At 40.6% G+C, this 22,946-nt stretch overlaps 1 protein-coding gene across 3 annotated transcripts; it reads right to left on the bottom strand.

Moving 5' to 3' along the window:
- Positions 1-7,673: 7,673 nt before the first annotated feature.
- Positions 7,674-22,292, bottom strand: sox1a (SRY-box transcription factor 1a). Of its 3 annotated transcripts, XR_006380157.1 has the most exons (4): positions 19,194-22,292; positions 15,105-15,153; positions 9,010-9,046; positions 7,674-8,718 (listed from the first exon to the last, which is right to left on the bottom strand). XR_006380157.1 is itself a non-coding variant. In XM_044217058.1 (3 exons), the coding sequence occupies exons 1-2, from the start codon at positions 20,034-20,036 to the stop codon at positions 15,133-15,135; spliced, it is 864 nt and encodes a 287-aa protein (XP_044072993.1). In that variant the 5' UTR covers positions 20,037-22,291; the 3' UTR covers positions 7,674-8,718; positions 15,105-15,132. The 3 variants fall into 3 exon arrangements, 1 of the variants encoding a protein (XP_044072993.1); XR_006380156.1 differs by lacking the exon at positions 9,010-9,046 and having other exon boundaries at positions 15,821-22,286; XM_044217058.1 differs by lacking the exon at positions 9,010-9,046 and having other exon boundaries at positions 19,194-22,291.
- Between the last annotated feature and the right edge of the window lie 654 nt (positions 22,293-22,946).

The raw sequence follows: 22,946 nt of genomic DNA, 5'->3' as shown, positions 1-22,946 counted from the left end.
ACCTTTTCTACGATAGAACACTCCTGGATGAATGAGGGACTACACCGTCCTGTTTATAACACATCTTAAAAAGTCTGTACAATCTGAAATCTCAGCATATTTCAGCCCTCTTTTCACAAATACTGTAATTGAAGCGTGAAGCTTTCACTTTGAGATTTTATAACGTTATTTTAGTTCTAGTTTTTAGGTCTTTATTATACCTGTAAGACAATGTAAATCATCTTACTCTGGCTCCTACACTGAGAAAGGATTACTGCATTACTGTATTTAATAATAAAAACAACCAAATAAGACTTCACAGGAATCATGTTTTATTTGCAGAATTAAGGTGAATTAAGGTGAAAGCCCTGTTCACTGAAGCACATAGAAGTAGCATAATAAAACATTACAAACTTAAAGGCACAATCCAAATATATACAAAAAAGGTAGCCCCAGTGTTAAAACTGAAAACACAGGATTAGAATCTGCTATCAGTCTCAAACTGGTTGACTGGTCTTAGAGGGTAATATTAAATAATAACTCAGTCTAAGTTATTAAACTTTTCTGATGCTGCTGAAGGTTTATTTGCATCAGTGAACACAACAGTAGACTGATCATATTTCAAAAGTTATTACTTGATAAACATTGTTTATTACAAGCATCTTAAAATTGTATAATATTGTATAATACTTATACAAGAGGAGAGACTCTCATATTGTTTCTGATACAAGAAACAGTCAAATGTATTCAGCCAACAGTATAGTTTACTTATAATGCCAATAACGTAATTTTTCAGTTTCAGATAAAAGCATTGTTTTAACTACAGGGTTTGTCCCATGTCGGGGCCATGAGCACTTAGTGAGCACTACTCCCCTGGAGTTCAGTAGCGTTACTCAGCAAGACGAGACAAAGTTGTTGTTTGTTAAGAATAGAGTTACTCCAAAAAAAGACAGAGGTATTGCTGCCTTTAAAGCTTTTGATTGTACTTTAAAACCATCGTCAGGAGTGTGTAGAGGTGTCAGGAAACAGCAGCTGATAAATATCACATGTGCCAGTTGATTTCATCAGTTAGGCTGATGATACACACACGCACACACACACACACACACACACACACACACACACACACACACACACACACACACACACACACACACACACACACACACACACACACACACACACATCAACACCCAAAGCTCTCAACATCATGTAAACAACTTCAGTTTCTCAGAGGCTTTTAGACCACTTTAGACCACAAGAAGGATAGCCCAATATTTACTTTACATATTTTTGTATTTTGTCCTTAGATTATTGTCTTGAGAGTTCAGTTCAACAGGAAGTTTCATAATATCAGGTAGATGTTAGATGTTAGGTCCTCTTGCGTGTTCACTTAATCCAGAAATTAAGTGTTGGTTAACGTTAGAAGCATTTTTGTTTTGTTTTTTACCGGTGAAAATGTACAGACATTACCAGGTGTGTGGCTTCTATGTTCAAACTGTGCAACTGTCTCTGATATGTTTTCAAACCTTACAGCTAATACAGCAGATGCTGTTGTTATAAATGAGAGGCAGCAGGCAAGTGTCTGTTTCAGAGCTGGCCAAAGTTTGGAGGAGGTGTTTCTCACTAATGTTTGTAAGTCTTAGCAATGTCCAGATATTGATAGTGCGTGGTTTGCATTTGTCAGAGAAGTATGAGACAAAATGAGATAAAAGTACCACAGTCAAGTACTTCTGAGGTGCTGCTCTATGTCTGTTGGCAGCTATAGAGTTAAATGGTTGTACTGGCGACATGACAAAATAGTGTCAGACTGACTGCGAAGGATTATTATGGGATTAGGGGTGTCTCAGTTACCACGGTGAGATGATAATCACAGTGGATGTCCTCTGATCGCTACAGGGATAGGAGCGTCAATCAAACTGGAGACACTCAGAGATGAGAGGGAACACTGCTGTGAGCGTGAACACGTGTGTGTGATGTTTTCTCCGGACCAGGCATTACATGTTGTGCTCATGTGTGGATGTTTTGTCTGAATAAGATGTCAGGTAAAAAGAAGTGTTGTTTTTTTTTTTATCTCACCAGCAGATGAGTGAATTTATGTTTTATGGAAATAAAATATGGCCTTCACCCCCCTTCCCTGACTCCAGATGGTCCCTGTGGAGAGGGTGATTATCTGGCCCATCTGAGCCAGGGAACCTGAGAGTGTTGATGTTGGGTGGGCAGTGCAGTGCCACGCCAAGCCTCCTGTCCCCAGGAGCCTGAATACGATCCCCTTTACCTGCCCCCTGTCTCTGGTCCTCTCCCTCCCTCTTCCACCCCACCACCGGCTAGACTTACTGCAACTCCCTCCACCTCCTCCTCCTCCCCCCTAACTCCGCCCTGGGATAGACTTTCTTCCACCTGACAAGGCTTGGCCTGGATTACTGGAATACCTGGACAGGTAAGTCTACGGAGGAAGGTGTCAAGTGCATGTATGTGTTTGTATGTGAGCATATGAGGCAGAGAAGGAGAGAGGCAAAGAAAGAGAGTGGTAGTTTGCTCTTTTGCTCCTGATAGGTTGCTAAGCATCACAAACAGGCACAACATGGTTGTTGGGAACTTGGCAGGGCACTCTGTTCCAAAGTCCTCTTTAGTATTGCCATGAATAAATAACCAGGGGTCACCAGCTCTGTTAATAAAGTCTTCTTCGTTTTGATTTTCAATCTTCTCTCTCTCCTTTCTCTTCCCCTCTCTCTCTCCATCGTTCTCGTCCCGCCTGCTAATTAGGCCAGGTCTTCGGTTTCCCTGTCATGTGTGATATGAGTTTATCAGAGCTGCCTGTCAGGCTGCAGGGGTCAGAGAACGGTGCAGACTGCAGCCTGAGCCACGGCACAAGCTCAGCTATAAGAGAGAAGCAAACTAGCTATCGAATCAGAACTAAAAGACCTCATATCTGAGGTGTTTTGTTTTCAAGCTGTGAGACGCTGCCAAAAGGTTCAGCAGAAGACAAGAATTCATTATGGGACTACTAAATGATATCACAGCTACTGTCTATACAGTATGTAACTGTTTCATTATTACTACTACTATAGCAGTAAACAAGTACCACAAGACCTACTATTTACTTCGAAACTTAACTGAATAAAGCTAAAGGTTGATGTGACACTAAATAAAAACATTTCAACAGGCTTTTATAGAAAAGTGCTGAACACTTTTTCTTTGAGGACTATTCTTTAAAAGAAGGAGGCTGCCTGTGAAGATAACGGTGTTGTATCTCTCAAATGATTTTTAGAATTTCTTTATTATTTCTTTTTGAAACACTGTACTTAAATTTGGCACGAAACGTGCAACATACAGTGAAGTCTGTGAAGTGAAGTCTGTCTTGATAGGACCTTTTCCAATCCTATTTTCTGTTAGTCAGAACACTGAGAAGAGGTTGACAGTCTGATCATCACTTGAACTTCAATTTCTTTCTGTTTTAATTTGTTGGTTTTATTCTCCAATATCAGAACAATTTATATGAATAGACACTTGGGAGATTGGCCTTGAAGGAACTCAAAATACAAGTCTTCTCAACTATTTCTTTCTTTCTTGGAACATATTTTACATTTTTTATTTGAATATTTAAATTTTTTCTGACTTTGGCATTTTACATACAATAATGTTTTTTTAAATAAAAATGTTCAAAATTCACACTTGGCAAGTGTATTTAGGAATGACACAAAACCTGTTTTAAATGTTAGCTACTGTAAAACAATGCCAAGAGTTTCATAAACCAAACAATTCAGACTGGACATTACGGCATTGAACTCATAGTTTAATGAAACTTGACTGTGTTAGTCATGATGTTACGTTTGTTAAATATTGTTCCAGGACAGAACAGTTAGTTACCCTCCGGCACTGAACATCTTTCACCTATGATAAATTTGAGCCGCGTCTGGGAAAAATAAAGGATTTCTTTCTTCTAAAGCACTTTTTTCTTTTTCTTTCTGAGTGGAACAAGACATAAGATTCTACGGTTCAGTGACAAAAAGAGAAAACCCATGGAAGTAAAACGTGTTTCTATGAGCACATGTAGCAGTATTACTCCCTTACAACTTCAATTTGAATTGTATTATGTTGTGCAGCATTTGCTATGATATTATCACTTGTCCTTAAAAGTTTATTAATTCTGTCTCATTTAAAATGACCATCAGTTGTGTTGGATTTCTGATTAATTTTACATCTGTTTCTATTTTCTATATTTTCCACTGCTGCAGCACATCACAGAGATACACTGCAGTGCATTCAAAAGAGGGCAGTGTAACCACACATGGAGGGTTTGCTTGAAGCGTTCCTCTATTTCAGTGTCTATCTCTCACATAAACAATGTTAGTATATCTACAGACCACATGAACATCTATCTTAGTTCAACTCTGCATCTTTGCAAATCAAACCTTTCCAGCAGCAACTTGTTTTTGTTTCAAACTTTTAATCTATTTGTCAGGGCAATGGCTGGAGAAAAGAAAATGAAGTATGACTAATATAATTTCAACAGACATTTCAACAGTCAGAAAAAAACAGTGGTCAAGCTGTGAGGAAAAAGCTGCACCTGGTAATTGCTGCGACACCCACTGACCCCTGCGCAATGTGCATCAGCATACCCCATGACAACATGTAAGAAAATTGCTTCATAGTTAGAGCATTATTGTTTCAGTGATCGCAGAGAGGTTGCTTTGCCTGGCCCTGGGTGGCATCATTAACACAGTCTGGAGTGACACGTTTAAATCAGATGGCATTGTCACAGGTGTAACTACTGCTGTTCATGCATGTGATTAATGTCCCCTTTTTTGATTAATTTCCTACGTTGGCTGAGAAGCCCTCGCATTTGTGATTAATGAACTTGCAGCCTAATATAATATGATGGTGGTTCGGTATATATTCTGTGTGTGTATGTGCATGTGTGTTCTCTCTATGACTGGTACCAGTGTGTGGCATCCTTCAAATCCCAGTTCATCCACTGGCCACAGCCTAGGTCAGGCTGGAGGAAATCACACACAATACGTGGACTCTCCGTGTCTTAAAAGCAGAGTCTGTCTGTCTGTCATGATAGGGGCAGCATATTGGGCTTTCCTGCTACAGTAAATCTTGGAGACAAAGACAAGAAAGCAGACACAGAAACTGGCACAGCCCTTGTATGTAAAGTTAGTGGCAGGCTGATACATAAATCCACATACACTGACACAGCTCTGGTCCCATGGGTCTAAGCTTCTATCTCTGCCTGAGGGCTGAGAAGGGTGCGACAAAGATGCTGCAAACCAGAGCCTCCCATTCTTCCTCTGTTCACAGAACTGAAGGGGGAAAAAGTGTACAGCTTGGTTATACTCACTGTTGACCTTTTCATGTCTAAGTCAATATTCTCTCTTTTTTCCCTCTCAGGCTTTCTTCCCTCTACGCCCCACCTTCCCCATCTCCCCGGCAGTGACAGAGACAGAGGACACAGGGGTCTGTAATTAGCTGGTTGACCCCGGGGTTGGGTTGTGTGACCCCGGCAGCCGTGAAGCGCAGATTCAGCCTGATCAGATGAGTAGTTCTGAGGGATCAGTGGTTGAAAGACAGCCGCCTCCGTGCTTCAGCCAACCCAGTCACATTAGCCAGTGTGGCCGAGACGGGCACAGTTACAGGGGCCCAGCTGCCGAGCCCAAACAGAGTCACAAACACCTGTCTGGGTAGAGTACAAACATACAGACACATGCTTTTCAACATCCACAGACACCGATGCGGCTGCAAAACACACTACCTGCCACCACTCAAGGAAAGGAGGAGGAGGAGGGGTGCTGAGGGGGAACCTGACCCAGGTAGGGGAAGGATAGGGGAGGGAGGGGAGGGAGGAGCAGTGCTGGCCCTTGGTCAAGTGCCTTGTATTCCACAAACAGGCCTCATCCAGTTACACTCTACCTGAGACGCCGAGCCTGAGGAGAGGATTCAAAGAAAAGCATGTGGACCTCCCTCTCTTTAGTGCGCCTTCTTTAGCTAATGGAGATTTTACTCTTAGAAAACACATTCTGATTTCTTCTTTGAGCACGTATCCAGAGATTTAGTGAAAATCAAGACACGCTCCATTCTTCTGAGTCAGTTCATGTGTAATTATGTTTTTTTTCCAGCTGCAGAAGTATTAAAAGCATTGCACTGCCGTTGCAGAGGTACCTACGAGCAGGTTGATAGCTGGTAAACGTGGCTCAGCTGTCTTTGCTGCCTCCACTGCTCACTACACTAATTAAAAGCAGCGAGATGGGAGAAAGGGAGAGAGTGTCATCAAGGACACGCTGGGAGACGTACACCTGAGACGGCACAGTCACTGATGCTCCGGGCACATCAGTATGACCTGAACGCCGGCGCTGTTTGAAGTTGTGACAGAGAGAGAGAGAGACAAAAGTGTCTGGATCTGAAACTGTTGCCTGTGGGGAAATAAAGAGATAGGAGGAAATAGAGAGGAGAGGAGAAAGCACATGAAAAGAGAGTGAGGAGATGGAGATATGTGAAGAGACAGGGTAAAGAAACATTTTGTAGACCGAGAGGAAAAGGAGGAAAGAGGACAGAGAGAAAGAACGAATGGGAGAGTCTCCTCTGCCTCTCGTCCATGTAAAAGTTGAGGCCTCCTCTTTAGGATACTTACTATTTAGTCTTACTTTCTGTTGCTCAACCCTCATTCATTTCTACCTCTTTACCTCTCTCAAGGCATCATGTTTACACAAGCTGTTACTGCCATTTCCCTGTTGTCTAACCCTCTGCTGTTTTTCCTCCTTCTTTCCCCTCTTTCTTTGTCTTTTTCCTGCTGGTTGGAAATCTGCAAGGCTTGCTCATCGGCGCCAGCCTCTGTTAATCCCCTCCCAAAGCACCTTAGCAACGCTAGGAATTTAGAGATGCTAAAAAAAAAACACACGACGACGACGACAACAACTGTTCTTAACACTGGGCTCATATTGGCAAGAGTGGCCACATCTTGAGATGTGTGTGTGTTTTCCATAAGTAGTTCAGAACAATCTGGAAGGGTGTGATAACCAAGGATCTCTCATGAGTGTGTGTGCGTGCATGAGTGTGCATATGAATGTGTGTGTGCACAGAGTGGGAGTGTATGTTTATGTGATATAGTTCCTATAACACCAGCAACCTGGTAATCACTGCATGTAGTCACCTGAGATGCTCATTATCTAGTCCCTGTACATGTTCTGTCTGTGTCTGTGTCCTCAGCACACACCACACACTGCTGGACTTGAGTCTCACAAGTTTGTCTTTGTGTGGTTGGTTGCACACACCTGAATGAGTCAATGATAGACTAAGAGGCTGAGCGAGAACAAAATATAAATTATCACAGAAAGCCGTGAAACAACTTGTGTTATTGTGGGACTAACTTTGATGTTAGCCAAATGCCTTGATGAAAAAATAAAATAAAATCAATAAAGCAAGGTTACACCGCTCATAGCAATTACGCCGTTAGTTATTTTTCATTTGTTGGCTTCGCGGTTTTCACACATCAACACAGATCAACCCCCCCGCCTCTCTCTTTCTCTACCTAAAATCAATTACTTAGGGGCAATGGTAAAATAATTGAGGGCACATTTAGGCCTTGAAATTAATACATAGTTTAAATGTTAAAACTTTTCTGGAACTTCTCACTTGGAAGTATTAATTTACCTCCCAAATTGAATGTGAAAAAAAAAAATGAAAGCACAATATTTCATTCTTAGGCAGCAATAAGATGCAAGCCTTTATTTAATATGTTTTCTCTTTTTTTTAAGCAAAAGCTAAGACAACAGCAAAACAGACTGTACAATGTAAGTGTTGAGTACATAACAAAGACTTGCCTTACAAGATGACAGTTAATCCTTGAAGACAACTGTACTAATAGTAGTTCCTTTTTTTGAAAATTTTAAATACAAATATACATGACATGTAGATTCATGCACAGGAAATATGTTAATTAAAAATTAAAAGCATTTGTGAATAATACATGTTTATTTCCTTTCTTCTTCTCTTGATAAAAGACAAGTTTGTGTTCAAATGAAAAACTACCTGTTTCACACTGTTTCCACACTGACTGAGGCCTCTGTCTGAACAGGGACAGACAATAAACTTCTACTGATGCTCTAGTGCCAGATCAGTACATGTTTCTTATTGGGCTGATCAAACTGCACATTAAATACACTCAAGGCTGTAGAAATATTCATTACAGGCATTTTGACGGATTTCACAAATCTGAAAATGCAGCGGGTTCTTGGAAAACATGCCAGCCGAGGGACTAAGAGTATTAAGACAGTGAAGCTGGCTGCAGTGAAAGGGAATGGGAAAAAGGAGCTGTTGCAGATACTGCTGTTTTTTTGTTTTTGTTTGTTAGTGTTCATTTTTGCTGAGATTGGTGAAACAGGTTTTTTTTATTGTTTGTTGTTTTCTTCAGGTAAGCCACATAAGATAAAATAAAATCTCCACATGCTCTGAAATCAGACACTGTACTTTGATACTAAACATTAGGCAATAGGAGAAAGGGGTTGTGTAATTAAGGGCTTTAGAGTAGGTAGCATCACACAGAAAAGAGTGAATGGAGGAAATTTGGGACTCTGACTGTCGCTGACATTTTCCAAAAGGTCTTTTCGCCCACAGCACCTATCTTCTAGTGCTCGTCGTAATGATAGCCTGCCAGCAGAGGAGACGAGGTGCTATCTGTTAATCACAGGCCCCCACAGTGATCCATGTCCACTGGTGATAGCCATGATGGACACTTTGCTGGAAGAGAGAGACAGACAGAGAAAGAGGGAGATGGACAAAGAGAGGATATTGATTTGTGACATCATATCAAATGTCAAAAGTAAATAAATAAAGACACAGCAAGACAGAGCAAACAGAACCCTGTAGTTTGATGTATAGGTTTCTAATATAACAAATACATACTGTGCACAATGTGTACATGTATATAGATAGAAAGAGACACACACAAGTACATGGTTCAGTCAGCTGAATACTTAATAGCCAGCAGGTTATCAATTAAATTACAAATTAATCAAATTTATCCCATACCTTAAACAGTCTGATAGCTGACAACAATCTAACGGCTCTGGAAACAAATTGAGTAGGGTTATAATCATTAAGAACAATTTATTGGTACCTCTTGGACATATTGCTGTGACATACACATCCTTCACTTGTTCCAATCTGACCTATTTTAACGACCCGGTTTGTTGATCACTTGACCCGGCAGAGTTCAAAGGTCAGCCAGTTCAAACAGCTATCAGCGTGCAGCAGGCACCATAAAACTGCTGTTTCTTATTTGAACACTTTGACCCCTCATTAACCCCATCTCTACTGCACTGAGAATTATCACCTGCCACACAGGAGCAGAAATCCTTTACAGCATCTGGTGGGTTTGAATGTGTGTGGGCCAGTGATAGAGAAACACTGCAGGTGTCTTGTACACCACACTGAATTGAGTGAATTGTAGCGTTAGTGAGAGCGAGAGACTGTCAGTCAAACAGTGAGCTAGTTGTAATGTGTGTAAGAATAAGACTAAGAGTCCACAGCTGTACGTTGGTACAGCGGTGCTTTGAGCAAAATGCTAATGTCAGCATGCTAACATGCTCACAGTGGCAATGCAAACATGTTGATGCCGCATTCATGTCATATGAGATAGAGAGATGCGAAATATTGTTAACAGCTTTGTGAACAACTTGTGAGGGTTTACGTCATCGAGACAGTTACATTATTACAGAGCTGGTCGGATAAAAATACTGTGCGTTGACAACCATATCCATTACATTTGGGTTTAATTACATTGAACAATGGTCTTTGGCTGATGTGAGGCATCCATATCTGGTTAGTTTTCAGGCACTTTCGCATTTTTAATTGCCAAGTTGGATATATTAGAGGATTCAGAAAAATCTGAGTTTTCCAGTCGTAATTACGACTTGAATGATGACATAAAACTAATGACGCTACTTACAAGTCTTAATTACGTAATTACAACAACTCCATGATATGGATGATATGATGACATGAATGCGGCACAATGTTAAGCAGGTATAATGCTTACCATGTTCAACATCTTAGTTTAGCGTGTTAGCATGCTAACATTTGCTAATTAGCACCAAATCCAAAGTACAGCTGAGGCTGATGGAAATGTCATAAGTTTGGCAAGTACAGTATTTACTCATAAACCAAAGTAATGGGCAAATTAAAATGTTGACCTCATGATGGCGCTGGATGAAAAGTCAGACGATCACCAAAGTTATTATGGCAATACGTCTAATAGTTTTTGAGATATTTCAGTATGGACCAAAGTGGTGGACCGACAAACCAACGTTGCCATCCCTAGAGCCACGCTGCTAGCATGGCTTAAAACACAGCACAGAAACTGTGAGACTGAAATACAGCATTTAAACCTGCTGAAATTATACATTTTAGGATCTGCTAAAAATGTGTTTTTGTACAAGAGTCTGTTCAAGAGGGAGAGATTAAAGAAAAAGAAAGTGAGCAAGAAAGAAAGTAATAATAGTCTGCAATATTCTACCTCAACCCTCCACCCTGAGCAGCACAGCATTCTGTATTACAACGTTTTTATTACGAACCACATGCAAACATTTTGTTTTGTCTGAAAAAAGGTTTTGGATATCAATGCTTTTGCTATAAATAAAAATTTTATTAAATTCTGACTCACGGTTTATTGAGTATATTAAGTTAGGAACAGGAAGCCACATTTTCATTCACATTTTATTCTAAATTTCCCCATTTGCTCCTGGGCACCTGTAATAGTCCGACCCATGCTGTCAAACAACCCAAAGTTTGTTTGTCTCCATGAAAGAAACTCTTTGTGGAACCACTTATGCTGAAAGAGAGAGAGAAAAAAAGAAAAACTAACAGTGAATACTGGGCCAAGGCTTCCTTCAAGTACACAAAACTGGAGGATTGTACAGGATACTTTAAACTTATCATGTGACCCTTCCTCGTTGTTCTGTTTGCCTCAGATGATTGGGACACTGGTAGCAAAGTGTTTGCCTGAACTGAAAAAGGCACAGAGACCCTGAGAAAATGGGGTTTAACTTTAAAAGATCCACGCTCCTGTAATTTTTTCTTTTGATTTACAGTATAAGCTTGTTTTTTTTAATTGGCAAATGACTGATTTTATTCAGGACTGATGATTTTAAGTGTTTGAAGAAACAGTTAGGTCCCATGTCCTCATACTAGAGACATATTAACTTGCTGTTGGATCTTATGTTCATGTGCCTATCCATGTCACATACTGTTGATTTATGTCAGCCCAACAAGATAATCAGTGTCAGAGTTTCCTCTAGAACACACCTCTGCATGTGACTAGTGCTGCTCATTCTCATGTGATCCATTGCACCTTCATTATGATACTCTGGTGGGGAATAAGAGGTACGCTTTCTGCACGTATACTGATTACTTGTCCTTGGGGTCTTTTCTAATTGTCTGGCTACTAGTTTCTTGCCCCGGTTGGACCTAATTTTCTCAGCAATGACCTTGGTGAGTACAATGTTAATAGAACTAAAAGCCAGAGCTACAAAAGTAAAAGTTGTAATAAACCCCAGTTTTCCAAGCACACATGCTAGGAGCTGCAGCACTGTATTCAAAAGGGCTATGTAAAGTGGAATATAATTTGAAGGATGTGGTGACTAATCATTATCCTCTTAGCCAGTCACATTACTGGTCTCATACCACTAAAATAGTTGTGCTGATCACAGGAGACATGGCAAAACTGGCACACCAAATGGAGAGACTTCTTCTCGAGAAAGTACTGTTGTTTTGTGCAGAGCAGCAAGACCTGAAAGCATGGCACAACAAATCAGCAGCCAAAGGCAGATGGTGGCTTCTACAATTGAGTTTGTGTTTGTGGAGATGATGAAAGTTCGATCATGTCATTCCGCCTATGTTGCCAGTTTAATTTTGCAGCACAGTGATCTAAAAATATATCTACGGAATTATTGTTATATGCAGATGCTGACTCTGTTGTAGGCTTCAATAAAATTAGGAGGACCACAGTAAAAATAGAAATAAAGCAACACTATGTTTAAGCCGGCTATATGACATCAATCCAATACTTTTTCAGTCATAATTCTGTATCACATCATATCATAATTAAGATGGCATTTTAAGAATAAAACATGAAACGCCATTTTGCCAGAAAGGTTGGAAAGGGGGCCATGACGCACAGGATTAATGAGTCCGGCATCTCCTGTATAAACTGGGAGAATACTGAGTTGTAACCCACCAGTGTGACGTGTGTAGAGGTGAGTGGGGTTATTCTGTAACAGCCTGGTGTCGTTTCCACAAGATTTAAATACAGTGGCTCATGATGGTATACATATACATATATATATATATATATATATATATATATATATACATATATATATATATATATATATATATATATATATATATATATATATATATATATATATATATATATATATATATATATATATATATATATATATATATATATATATATATATATATATATATATATATATATATATATATATATATATATATATATATATATATATATATATATATATATATATATATATATATATATATATATATATATATATATATATATATATGCCCTCAGATGGCAGCGGGGATTTAAGTAGGCTAACTGAAGGAGCTTTTCACAGATCAATACAGACTGCTATAACCACATTTGAATTCTACATGTGATGCTACCGTAAATGCATCTACTGGATTGTATATTCATAATTGTTTATATTTTTCAGCACATTTTAAGGGCAGCAAAAATCAACTTGTCGTAGTGCTGCTTGCGCTAGTTGTAGCACTGCTAAGAAAGCCCACTTGTCTTATGTGCAACTTTAATAGCTAGCTACTGTTTGTCTCTGGTTATAAACCTGTCTCTTACACAATAACACAATATGGTTCTATACTACTAATTTTTTTTTGCTTAATATGATTAGCTGCTGAACTTCACTGACTGGCAATATTTTTTTCCAAACCAGGAAACGTAACCTTCCTATGCAGAGAAGCCATAGGTAGGAAGTTGGGGTGGATGGTTTGACATATAAAACATGCAACTTTGCCACTGAAGCCCACACAAAGCATCAGACTTGGGAGATTGCTGTTCACAACTCTTCTCCTACCAACTGTCAACATTGGTTTCTTTTACATGTGATCTTTACCGAATCTTAACCTAGACCTTTTAGTTTTAGTTGCCTAAACTTAAAGATGCATAATCGATTTTTTGGCCACTTGGGGAGCAAGCTGAAAACACAATACTGGCATATTATCTCCTTTTAAAGTTGGCGAACATTTTAGCAAACTGTTGCCTATTGCCTGAGGGAAACATTTGGCTCTTTAGCTGCTGAATACTCCTAACTTTGTCTGTCTGCTGTCAGGTGCTGGGCAGGTTGTGTACAGGTAGTGGGTTTATCAGAACTTGTTCGCCTGCTGTGGCTGGAAATGATTGATTAGATGTTGATTAGTGCAGCTTTAACCATTCTTAAGCACAGAGGGGGCAGATCAAAAAAACTTTCATATGAATATTTATGAATAAACAGTCATAAGGGTTGTTTTGGAAGTCGATGTGGATCTGTTATGTTACTTAGACTGACTTGTTGAATCTTGACTAAGTGAATAAAAACGTTAACCTTCTTTAGTTAGCAAATATTGTAGGGAAAGAAAATGAAATAAATATATGTTCACATATATGTTCACAGTGAAAGTTATATTCTGTATGAACACTTTGTGTTGACAGTTTGCAGATACGTTGAATATGAAAGTTTCCTTACTATATATTGCTAAAAGTGTAATTCAGTCAGCATTCATTTTCCTACAAAATATAAGTAACTAATAAGTATTTGCTTGGTTTAAGCAAACTGTTTGACCCTGTTAAGTTCTTTCAAAGCAGGAATGGGAAGAGTTTCATAGTCTTCTTCACAAAGCTCCTTTACGTAGGTCCAAATTTATATCAACTGTATAGTTTGGACTTATTTCACTTGCATAGAATAAAGGCTGCTAATTTTTAGCAAATTTTTCAGCTAGAGCTCTTTTCTGTTCCATACTGGCGGCAGGGCTGCAGCTACCACTGAGGACACTCAACATTTTGGGGAATTTGGGGGGTTTAGTTACAAAAGGAGTTTACATTCTAAGATGAGACGCATATTATACATGTTGAGGTTTTCTTTTTTTTTAGATTTAGACTAAATGTCTAACATAAAAACAATAAATAGCCTATATTAAAAAGGGATTTAGTATTTTCCACCAGAATTAGCTGTGTAGAGAAAGCTTTGAAACATTTAGACCCTAATAAAATTTACAGAAAATATACCTAAACAGTTAAATGAATTAATACAATGTAAATTTCTGTTTAAAAAAAAAAAGATATTTAGTGGCTAGTCAAAAGTTCTTAGTCATGGACTCATGACCTCAGTAAAATCCTGGCTACAGCCTTGATTTGAAGTCTCCTCCTCCTTTCATTCATGGACAGTGAGGCCACTCAGTATGCTACACCCCCACCCCACAAACTTCCATCTTCTTCAAACTTATTCTTTCCTTTCTCCTCCTTCCTCTAAAAACTCCCCGGTTCATGTGGAGCGGCTGGTTTTGTGTGGCCCCAGCACTGTCCCGTTTTTATCACTCCTCTGACGGGTTACCCCGGTCCCCCTCGCACCTGCGTCGCTCCCAGGTCCCTACAGGAATGCGCTGGGGCTTGTAATCGCCTTTGTGGGGGCCATTGAGTTGTACGGCTGACTGAAACTTCCCAACCTCACAGCGCGCTGGCCGCTGAATGGGGCTCAGCGTGGGGCGGCTCTCCAAACCACGGCCGCTGCCAAATTCCTACAGTGGCGCTCCACAATCACTCCCACACAGGCCCCGATATACCGCCAGGCAGGAGGGACGGGAGGGGGGAAGGGGGTCGGGATATGGTGGTGGTGAGTGTGTGCGTGTGTGTTGGGCAGAGAGATGGAAAAGTCTATAACTCCAAACAAGACTTTTTTTGCGTTATATCGCCACTCTGGATGGACATGGCACAAACATTTCTTGGGTTTCTGTCACTTTTCGATTAGTTGTTAAAGTGAAATAGTGATTTAGGGTAACAATAAACCAAATGTATATATATATTCATTTTAATATCTCACCTCTTGTCAAAAAGTTCCAGTGCAGATGCTATTCCAACAACGGAGAAATCTGAAAAATAAAAAAAAAGAAAATAAAAAAGCGTTTGAATGCTGGACAAAGTTAGAAAATAAAGCAATTTCTCATAACTTTCAGGACATTTGTGCTGCGTTTCGGTGCATTAGGTCTGTGTGCCGGCATATAGCGTGGTAGCTGTGGGCAGATAGAGCAGCACTGCAGGATTAAGAGGCAGCAAGATTGTTAAACATGTCAACGTGTAATTGCACGATAAGGCCCTTCCGAGGAATTCATTGGCCCAGTTGCTTTCTCTATTCCGCGCTAATCTCGCCCGGCACATTCGCTCTGTGCAATCTGTCTCCATAATCTTCTGTGACAGAGCGGGCGACGAGAGCAGGCTGCTTGGTAATTTTTTTAGGAAAGGGGGGGGGGGACGCGGAGAAAATATGCAGAGGCGTGATAAAGTGACGCTAATTATCCCCATTTAGGACAGGGAGTGCAAGGGATCGGGGCTTTACGAGCAACCCCGAGTGTGCGCCGGAGCTGATGGCCTCCTAGCACGGAATATATCGGTGGCTACAAGATAAGAGTAACGCACGGTGGAGAGATTTATTGGCCGGTCAGCTAAACACACACGTGCGCGCGCGCGCGCGCACGCACACACTCACACACAGCAACCATCGCTGCCACATAGCCTGTATACGTTGCACCCTACACTTACCCCTCTTCCACCTCAAGGTGTAATTTATTCGGGTTAAATTTGCCAGAACGCTCCTCTTTTAGCCTGGCGATGCGCCGTGACGCGCTCCGCCTCTCCGGGCTTTCAGTGTTAATCCGCATCTCTTCACATCAACAGATAAGATGGAAACAGATGCAAAACACATGGAGGAGGCCATCCCGTGCCACACGCTGCGCACCGTAGTGCGGAGAGATGTCTCCATAGATGCAGTTTCTTTTGGGTTTTGGAATTTAAACAAATTTCCAGACATTATTCCTCTGTTTTCTTTCAATACATTAATACGCAGCCAGACGTTACACGCTTTGCTACGAGGCCTAACAGGTTTAATTGACATACCATGCAAGTCTTCATCAGTGTGAAATAGGCCCTTTAACTATGTATTTGAGATTAATTGATTTTTTAAAATGCCTAAGTAGGCATAAATTTCCCTCATTTGCATGTGTATGGATATTAGCCTGTATCTACATATGAGGCCTACAGGCAAAAAAATAAATAAATGTACATGTCAAAACCAGCTGTGGCCTGTCAAAAATGACGTCATTTTCAGACTGATTTTTCATTATTTTAAGAGGATTAATAATCTGAATGACATTATCTCTTTTCTTAAAACATGTCTGATCCACAATGAAGGTGTTTTTGTTAAAAGGTACCAAAACTCACAGTCATCTACAATCAAACATCTGCAGCTTTGAAACTGTGATGAGTCATCAATAAATCCATAAGCTACTTGTGACGAGTGTGTGTGGCCATTTGGGAAGTTTAAGTCCAGTCTGTGCAACAGTTAGGCTGCATGGTTTAGGTTGTGCACGTTGATACTGTAGCGGGTTAAGTGCATTAAATCTTGAATTATTTCATGCTCTGCTTTGAGTGCAATTGAGTTTTACATTTTGACGAAGTGGCATTAAGATTTTTTCCCCCTTTCCTTCACAATGACAGACGGTTTATTCCCCAAAGTTTCTTGTAGTGGTGATATCAAACATGGATTTATTAATCAAATCCTCGTTTGTGCCTCATGCAGTTTCAGTTCCCTTTACTTCACTGACTCTATCAAGTGTCAAGAGCAAAATAACAGAAATGACTCTCACCGCCTCACAGCTAAACTAAAAGATGATGGGACCATGCAGTTAGGATAAAACCCCGGGAAAAATATAAAACATTTATTACAAATATTTGTTCAACTTTATCATCTACTGAACATTGTTCATTTGATTAGCAAGATAACCAAAATACAGCTACAGAAATTAAGATTGTTTGCGATTTTGAGGATGCACGTATTTTTCTCTGAGGTCTGTTATTGTATTGTTGATCACCACGTAGCTATCAATATATTAATAATACTATATTATCTTTCAGATCACGTATTTTGTCTCTCTCAAGTACAAACAATTAAATGCCAAAAGACAGATAAAGTGGATGTTTTAAAAAAAAAACTCCATGTACCGAGGGCAGTGGATGTAAAACCAACCAGTTCAGGTGAAAATCAAGTCTTTCATTAATTAAAAAAAATAATGAATCCTTTAATCGCTAAACTGTTCTTTATCTATTACTGTTCTTTACTTTTTCCATCTGGGATTTAAGAATTATGTCAAGTGTTTAAAACAGAAGCAGTGAAATTACCTCAAAACTTCACACTGAAATTCACAAAATTTCTCTCAGTGCATCAAAAAGATATGAACCTATTTTCACGATTTACTGTATAAGCTCATAGTCATAGTCGTTTTAAAAAGTCAACAGCAAATGAGTTTATAGCCTTTTGATAAGTTGTTAATTTTTTTGCTGAAGAGAATGACGTTATTTAAAACTTGATGTGATCTAATCAGGAAATGGAAGTCTGACACAACTTCAATTCCTTAGCAAAATATAAATCGACTTACTGATAAATGAAATGACTATAAATTAATTTAAATGAAAAATCGATTAAAAATGTGCTGCTTAAAATTAGCTATAAACACAGTCACATCTCATAAGCAATTACAAGGGGAAAATGAAATTTGTTAATAGCAAAATTTAAGTAAAACCTCTTATATCCGTTAATAAATGAGGACGCTTCGTTGATATCACTAACAGGTGGTTTGTCATATGAGGCCTTTATATAATCAGATTTTTTGACAAACAGTACAAAAACGAATGTATAAGGAATCATATTTATATGAAAGGATAATGTGGGCCATCAACTTGGCCTGCCTTAAATATTCATGTGTATAGTTATATATAGTTTGGCCTGCACGCCACTGAAATAATAAAAAAGCTTTTTATCATGTATAGATGCATTTCTCATTACCCACGTAAAAGTTTAGTCCATGAAACAACATCAATCCTATCTATATGGTTTCCTCATAGGCCTACAGACTGTAGCTTTTACGCACAATTACGCACAAACAATTAGGCTATTTAAAAGCTCGTGGGATCTGTGTCCAGCAGCGGTGTCACAATTTAAAACAGGTGGCTATTTTTTCTCGAGAGGGGGCTTGATGATATTCTTGTGTCCTAAAACGGGAACCCCCCCACCCCTGTAAGAACATTTTGAAAATAATCAATCTAAGACTGTTGTCTTAAGAATCAATGCAACATCTTGTGAAATTTATTCAATTCTTCATTGCAATATCAGAGCCTTTCACTTGCAGAAAAGCACTTAAATTACAACAGCAGTTGCCCGTCATCCTTTGAAATATTAAAATTATTCACAATTTACAATAATTAGAGTGTTACAATAAAAAGAGATGATCTCCAAGAATTAAGACACAGGCTTCTGCAAATGAACACAAATGTTGTAAAGAATGTGAGTTTCCCATATCTTTTAAAGCACTTTCTTAAGATTATGACACGTTATCTCATGTTCAATAACTTACAAGAACTCCCCAAAATTATGAGACAATTGAACCAAATACCCACATGTGAACCTGGCGTAACCCTCAACTAAGACTGTGAAGTAATGGACAAAAAGATGATAGCACAATAACCAATATCTCAGCATCATATTCGTTATATAATTCCACTGGTAGCTATTCAAAAAAGCCGAGATGAATATGCTATTTACCCTTCATTTACAATATCATAAACATTCTGTACAAAATGCAGGTAGTTCTCGGGACCGGGGTTATTTAGAAAAGAGGTAAATATTTGGTTATGTGTTCGTTTGCAGTTTTCAATTATTATGTGAGTTCTAAATGTGTGTTAGAGGGACCGTCCCGTTCACTCCAGCCGTGGCGCTCTGGTAATGCTGCGGCAAGGCATGGAGTCTACTTTGCATTGACGGGTCCCCCGGCTCTCCGGTCGGTAAATACATGCTTATCATCTCTCTCAAGTCTCCGGGGCAAGGACCCCGTGAGTGTGTGCTGCTGACGGGAGGGCTTACACTCGGCTCCGACTTCACCAGCGACCCTAACGTCCCCATGGCAGCTGAGGAGGAGACGCCGGAGCCCTGGTGCTGTGTGTAGGTGATCCCGCCGTAGCCGGATGGAGAAGCGTTCATGTAGCTCTGAGAGTTCGAGATGGGACTGTACTGCAGGGCTGTCATGTCGTAGCGGTGCATGGGCTGGGGATTGTGTGAGTGATGGTGGTGTGAGTGGTGGTGGTGGTGCGCTCCGCTCCCCGGGTGCTGGCTGTAGGCTAGCTGAGCCTCCTGCATCATCGCTGCCGCCGCCGCGGCTGCAGCCACCTGCCCCGAGTACGCACCGTTCGCCCAGCCGTTCATGTGCGCGTAGCCGGAGCTTGCGGAGCCTCCGTGACCCCCGGGGCTCTCTAACCTCTGCCCGACCCCGGATGAACTCATTCCGACCCCTAAACCAACTCCACCGCCCCCACTGGGCCCAGAAAGCAGTCCACCGGCAAGAGAATATTTGTCCTTTTTCAGCAGCGTCTTGGTCTTCCGTCTTGGCCGGTACTTGTAATCCGGATGCTCCTTCATGTGCATGGCTCGCAACCGTTTTGCCTCGTCGATGAAAGGGCGCTTCTCAGCCTCGGACATCACCTTCCACTCGGCACCCAGCCGTTTGCTGATCTCAGAGTTGTGCATTTTGGGGTTCTCCTGTGCCATCTTTCTCCGCTGCCCGCGGGACCACACCATGAACGCGTTCATCGGTCTCTTCACCCGTTCCTGATTCGCTTTGGACCCGCCGTTCGGCCCCGTTTGCCCCGTGGTCGTATTCGTTTGGGGGCCGGGGGAATGAAGGTCAGTTTCCATCATCATGCTATACATTCACCTGGTTTTAAACTTCGCCACCAACAGAGAAAAAGTCTTTTTCAAGATAGGTCAGGCGCGCACAAGATCGGGTGCACACAGGATGACTGGGTTACAAAATTAATATTCTAACCCCAAATGAAACAAATACGAGATAAAAATTAATCCGAAAGGGATATAAAATGTTTTCCAACCAGTATTTCACCCTGTCTTCGCCTGGGTTGGTTCACATCCACTGTGATAGAATGCGCATTTGAGCCACTTTCCCTGTCGGAGTTGAGAAGTTGGTTAAAGCGGCGGCCATATGATGCGCACTGACAGCGGTTAAATGAGCCACAAGCGGCCAATGAGGCTCTAGCAGCAGAATGATTTGCATGGCGTTTGGTCAGGTGACTAGAGGACCATAGAGGAAGAACACACCGGAGGAGGAGGAGGAGAAGGAGGAGGCAGAAAGGAGGGTCAATCCCACAAATAGCACAAGGCATTTGAAATTTCCAAACACGCTCTCAGAGACTTCAGCTAAACAAAAATAACTGAGATTTGTTAGCAGTGATGTAGCGGCCAAAAGGTGGGTGCAGTCTGTGATTACGATCAGTCAAACATCTCAACATATTTAAAAAAAAATAGTTGTGGTTGCTGAATAAAAAAAAACAACACTTTAAAAAACAGCTTCCATATCAAGCAGCTTTTAAATTCGCAGGCTTCAATTTGGGCAAAATCATTTTTTTACCCTCCACTTTCTCTCTATATTTGTGCGTGAAAGTCAGAACATTTCCTCCTATCTTTAACAGGTTATTCTCTCTGTCTCTGTGCGTCCTAGAAGCCTGGGCCCAACTGTATTTTTATGCACTGGAATTACACTACAGTCTACCTAAACCAATTCAATTTCAGACGACTTGATGCTCAACCAGCGCCGCAAAATCCATTTTTCAGACCATCTCTCTCTCTCTCTCTCTCTCTCTCTCCCCCCTCCAGGTATGTAATTAAGGTAGGCCTATGTAATAATAGTAGGTGTCAGAGATGGAGAAATTACACACAATCAAGATGCTATAAAAGAGATTTGGTAAAAAATAAACTGTTAGTCTAAGAGGAGAAGCCCCTGAGGATGGATAGCCATATAATGACAGTGAAATTGCCGGGGCAAAGCGCCGGTATCGCCGTCTGCTGGTGATGGTGAATGGTCATGTCTGTGTGTGCAGCGGAAGATGAAAAGAAAGGCCACATGTAAACTGCTCTGATGTTGTCATTTTTAGTGGACTTTTTGTTGTGGCTGATCAATCTTATGCACCTTATTTAACATCCAGTCAAGTAACTCGTTCGTAAACCACGAGAGGGAAACGGTCTATGTGTCTTCGAGTCCGCGCATATATAATCCAGATTTCACAGCTGACCTCCCCTGAAAAGCCCAATCAACCTCTAATTGAACGGGGAAACGAAATACCACTTCCCGCGGTGAGACTAACGATTTAATCATTCTATCGTTCTTTGCTGTTTTTATTTTAATTGGAGCTTAGCTTGATAGAGCTCTCTGTTTAGGGCCTGAGGGAGCGGGATCACTCGGACGGAGCCATGCGTCTTTGGTGATGGGGTTAACGGGATATCACAATGGTCAATAAACGTTTCCAGTGGTCCAGGCCATGTGGCTTAAGGCCCGAGGAAGATGATAATATAATGATGACACCCGGAGAGCTGTGGGGCGGTGAGTGCCAGTGAAGCTATCACACCAGAAAACAATTAAACAAACAAAAAAGAAACAATACAACACTGATGGTGCACTGGTGTCTTGTAATAAAGAAATGGAAATAACACTAATATGTTAAAATGGCTCAATATTAATACTACTAATCATCACATGACATGTTAAATTCTGCCTACATTTTTAAGCAGTAAGGATTCATATTTTTGACCAAACCAGGCATATAACTTCAATAAGTCAATATAAATTGGATTTTGGCATGTTTGTTATTTCATGATTTAACAAAATACACCTTGACTTTAATTTTTTTTAAGCATTGACCCCTTCCTTAATAAAAGGTCTAAATTAATTCAACCAGACGTCACAAACTGCATCCACATTAGTATCGTTAAAGTCAAACAATCTGATGAAGCAGATTAATTACATTTTAATTAATTAATTTTAAGGATCGATCGGGAACAATCATGAAATTATTATTATTATTTGTTCTTCTCATTGTTGAGTGGATTAAGGATTGTAGAGGATTAGCCTTTACAGTGACACTGGGACCCCGGTGGCCCCTGTTTACTCTCTCTGTCATCCCCCGTCAGTCCCTCCTCTTTTAACAAACCTCTTTTCAAACCTCCTCGCTCCTTTGTGCGCGGCCTCTGCAAACAGGATGTGCGCACTGCGATGATGGTGCACGACTGGGGCCAAGGGTCAAAGCAGTTATCCAACGCCCCCCCATAAATGAATACACAAATATAAGAATTATTGTGAATAAATATAACTACACGTCTCACAAGTTCTGCGGGTGTCATTGTGCCTTTTAATCTCAGCAAACTGCTGCATCCCTCACGCACAAAAAAAGTAAAAAGACCTAGAAAGATGGTATCCGGGTTCCCCCCCCTTTCATCTGCGATCTTTTCTCCTAAAGCAGTTAACCTAAGCCAGAACAACAATTTCCACGTGTGGTGCGTGTGTGGACAAGCCAGCGCGCGTGCAACTAGGTGTTGTTGGCTTCGGGGAAGAAAAATGAGTCGTGATCATCTGCTGATGACCTGGACATAAAGTGGGTTAAGCATGAGACAACAGTTGTTTTCGAGCTTCAGTCATGATGATCAGCCCCCACCGCTTCCACCCGCCTCTCCCCGCCTTCTGAAAAGTAAAAAAAAAAAAAAAACACCGAGAGACCTAAATATTGACAGTCACCAAGCCATGTAAAACAATTAATTTAATAAACAGCTCCATAT

Source organism: Siniperca chuatsi, linkage group LG12 (assembly GCF_020085105.1).
Source record: "Siniperca chuatsi isolate FFG_IHB_CAS linkage group LG12, ASM2008510v1, whole genome shotgun sequence".
NCBI lineage: Eukaryota > Metazoa > Chordata > Actinopteri > Centrarchiformes > Sinipercidae > Siniperca > Siniperca chuatsi.
The sequence above is the reverse complement of the archived record's forward strand: the minus strand, read 5'-3'. Positions and strand labels throughout refer to the sequence as shown.

Bases quoted from the DNA above. Each gene is read 5' to 3' on its own strand.
- sox1a (XM_044217058.1), bottom strand. From the start codon at position 20,036: ATGTATAGCATGATGATGGAAACTGACCTTCATTCCCCCGGCCCCCAA. The intron at 15,154-19,193 runs GTAAGCCCTCCC...TTTATTTTTCAG, and splicing joins TGGTGAAGTCGGAGCCGAGT to ATTTCTCCGTTGTTGGAATA.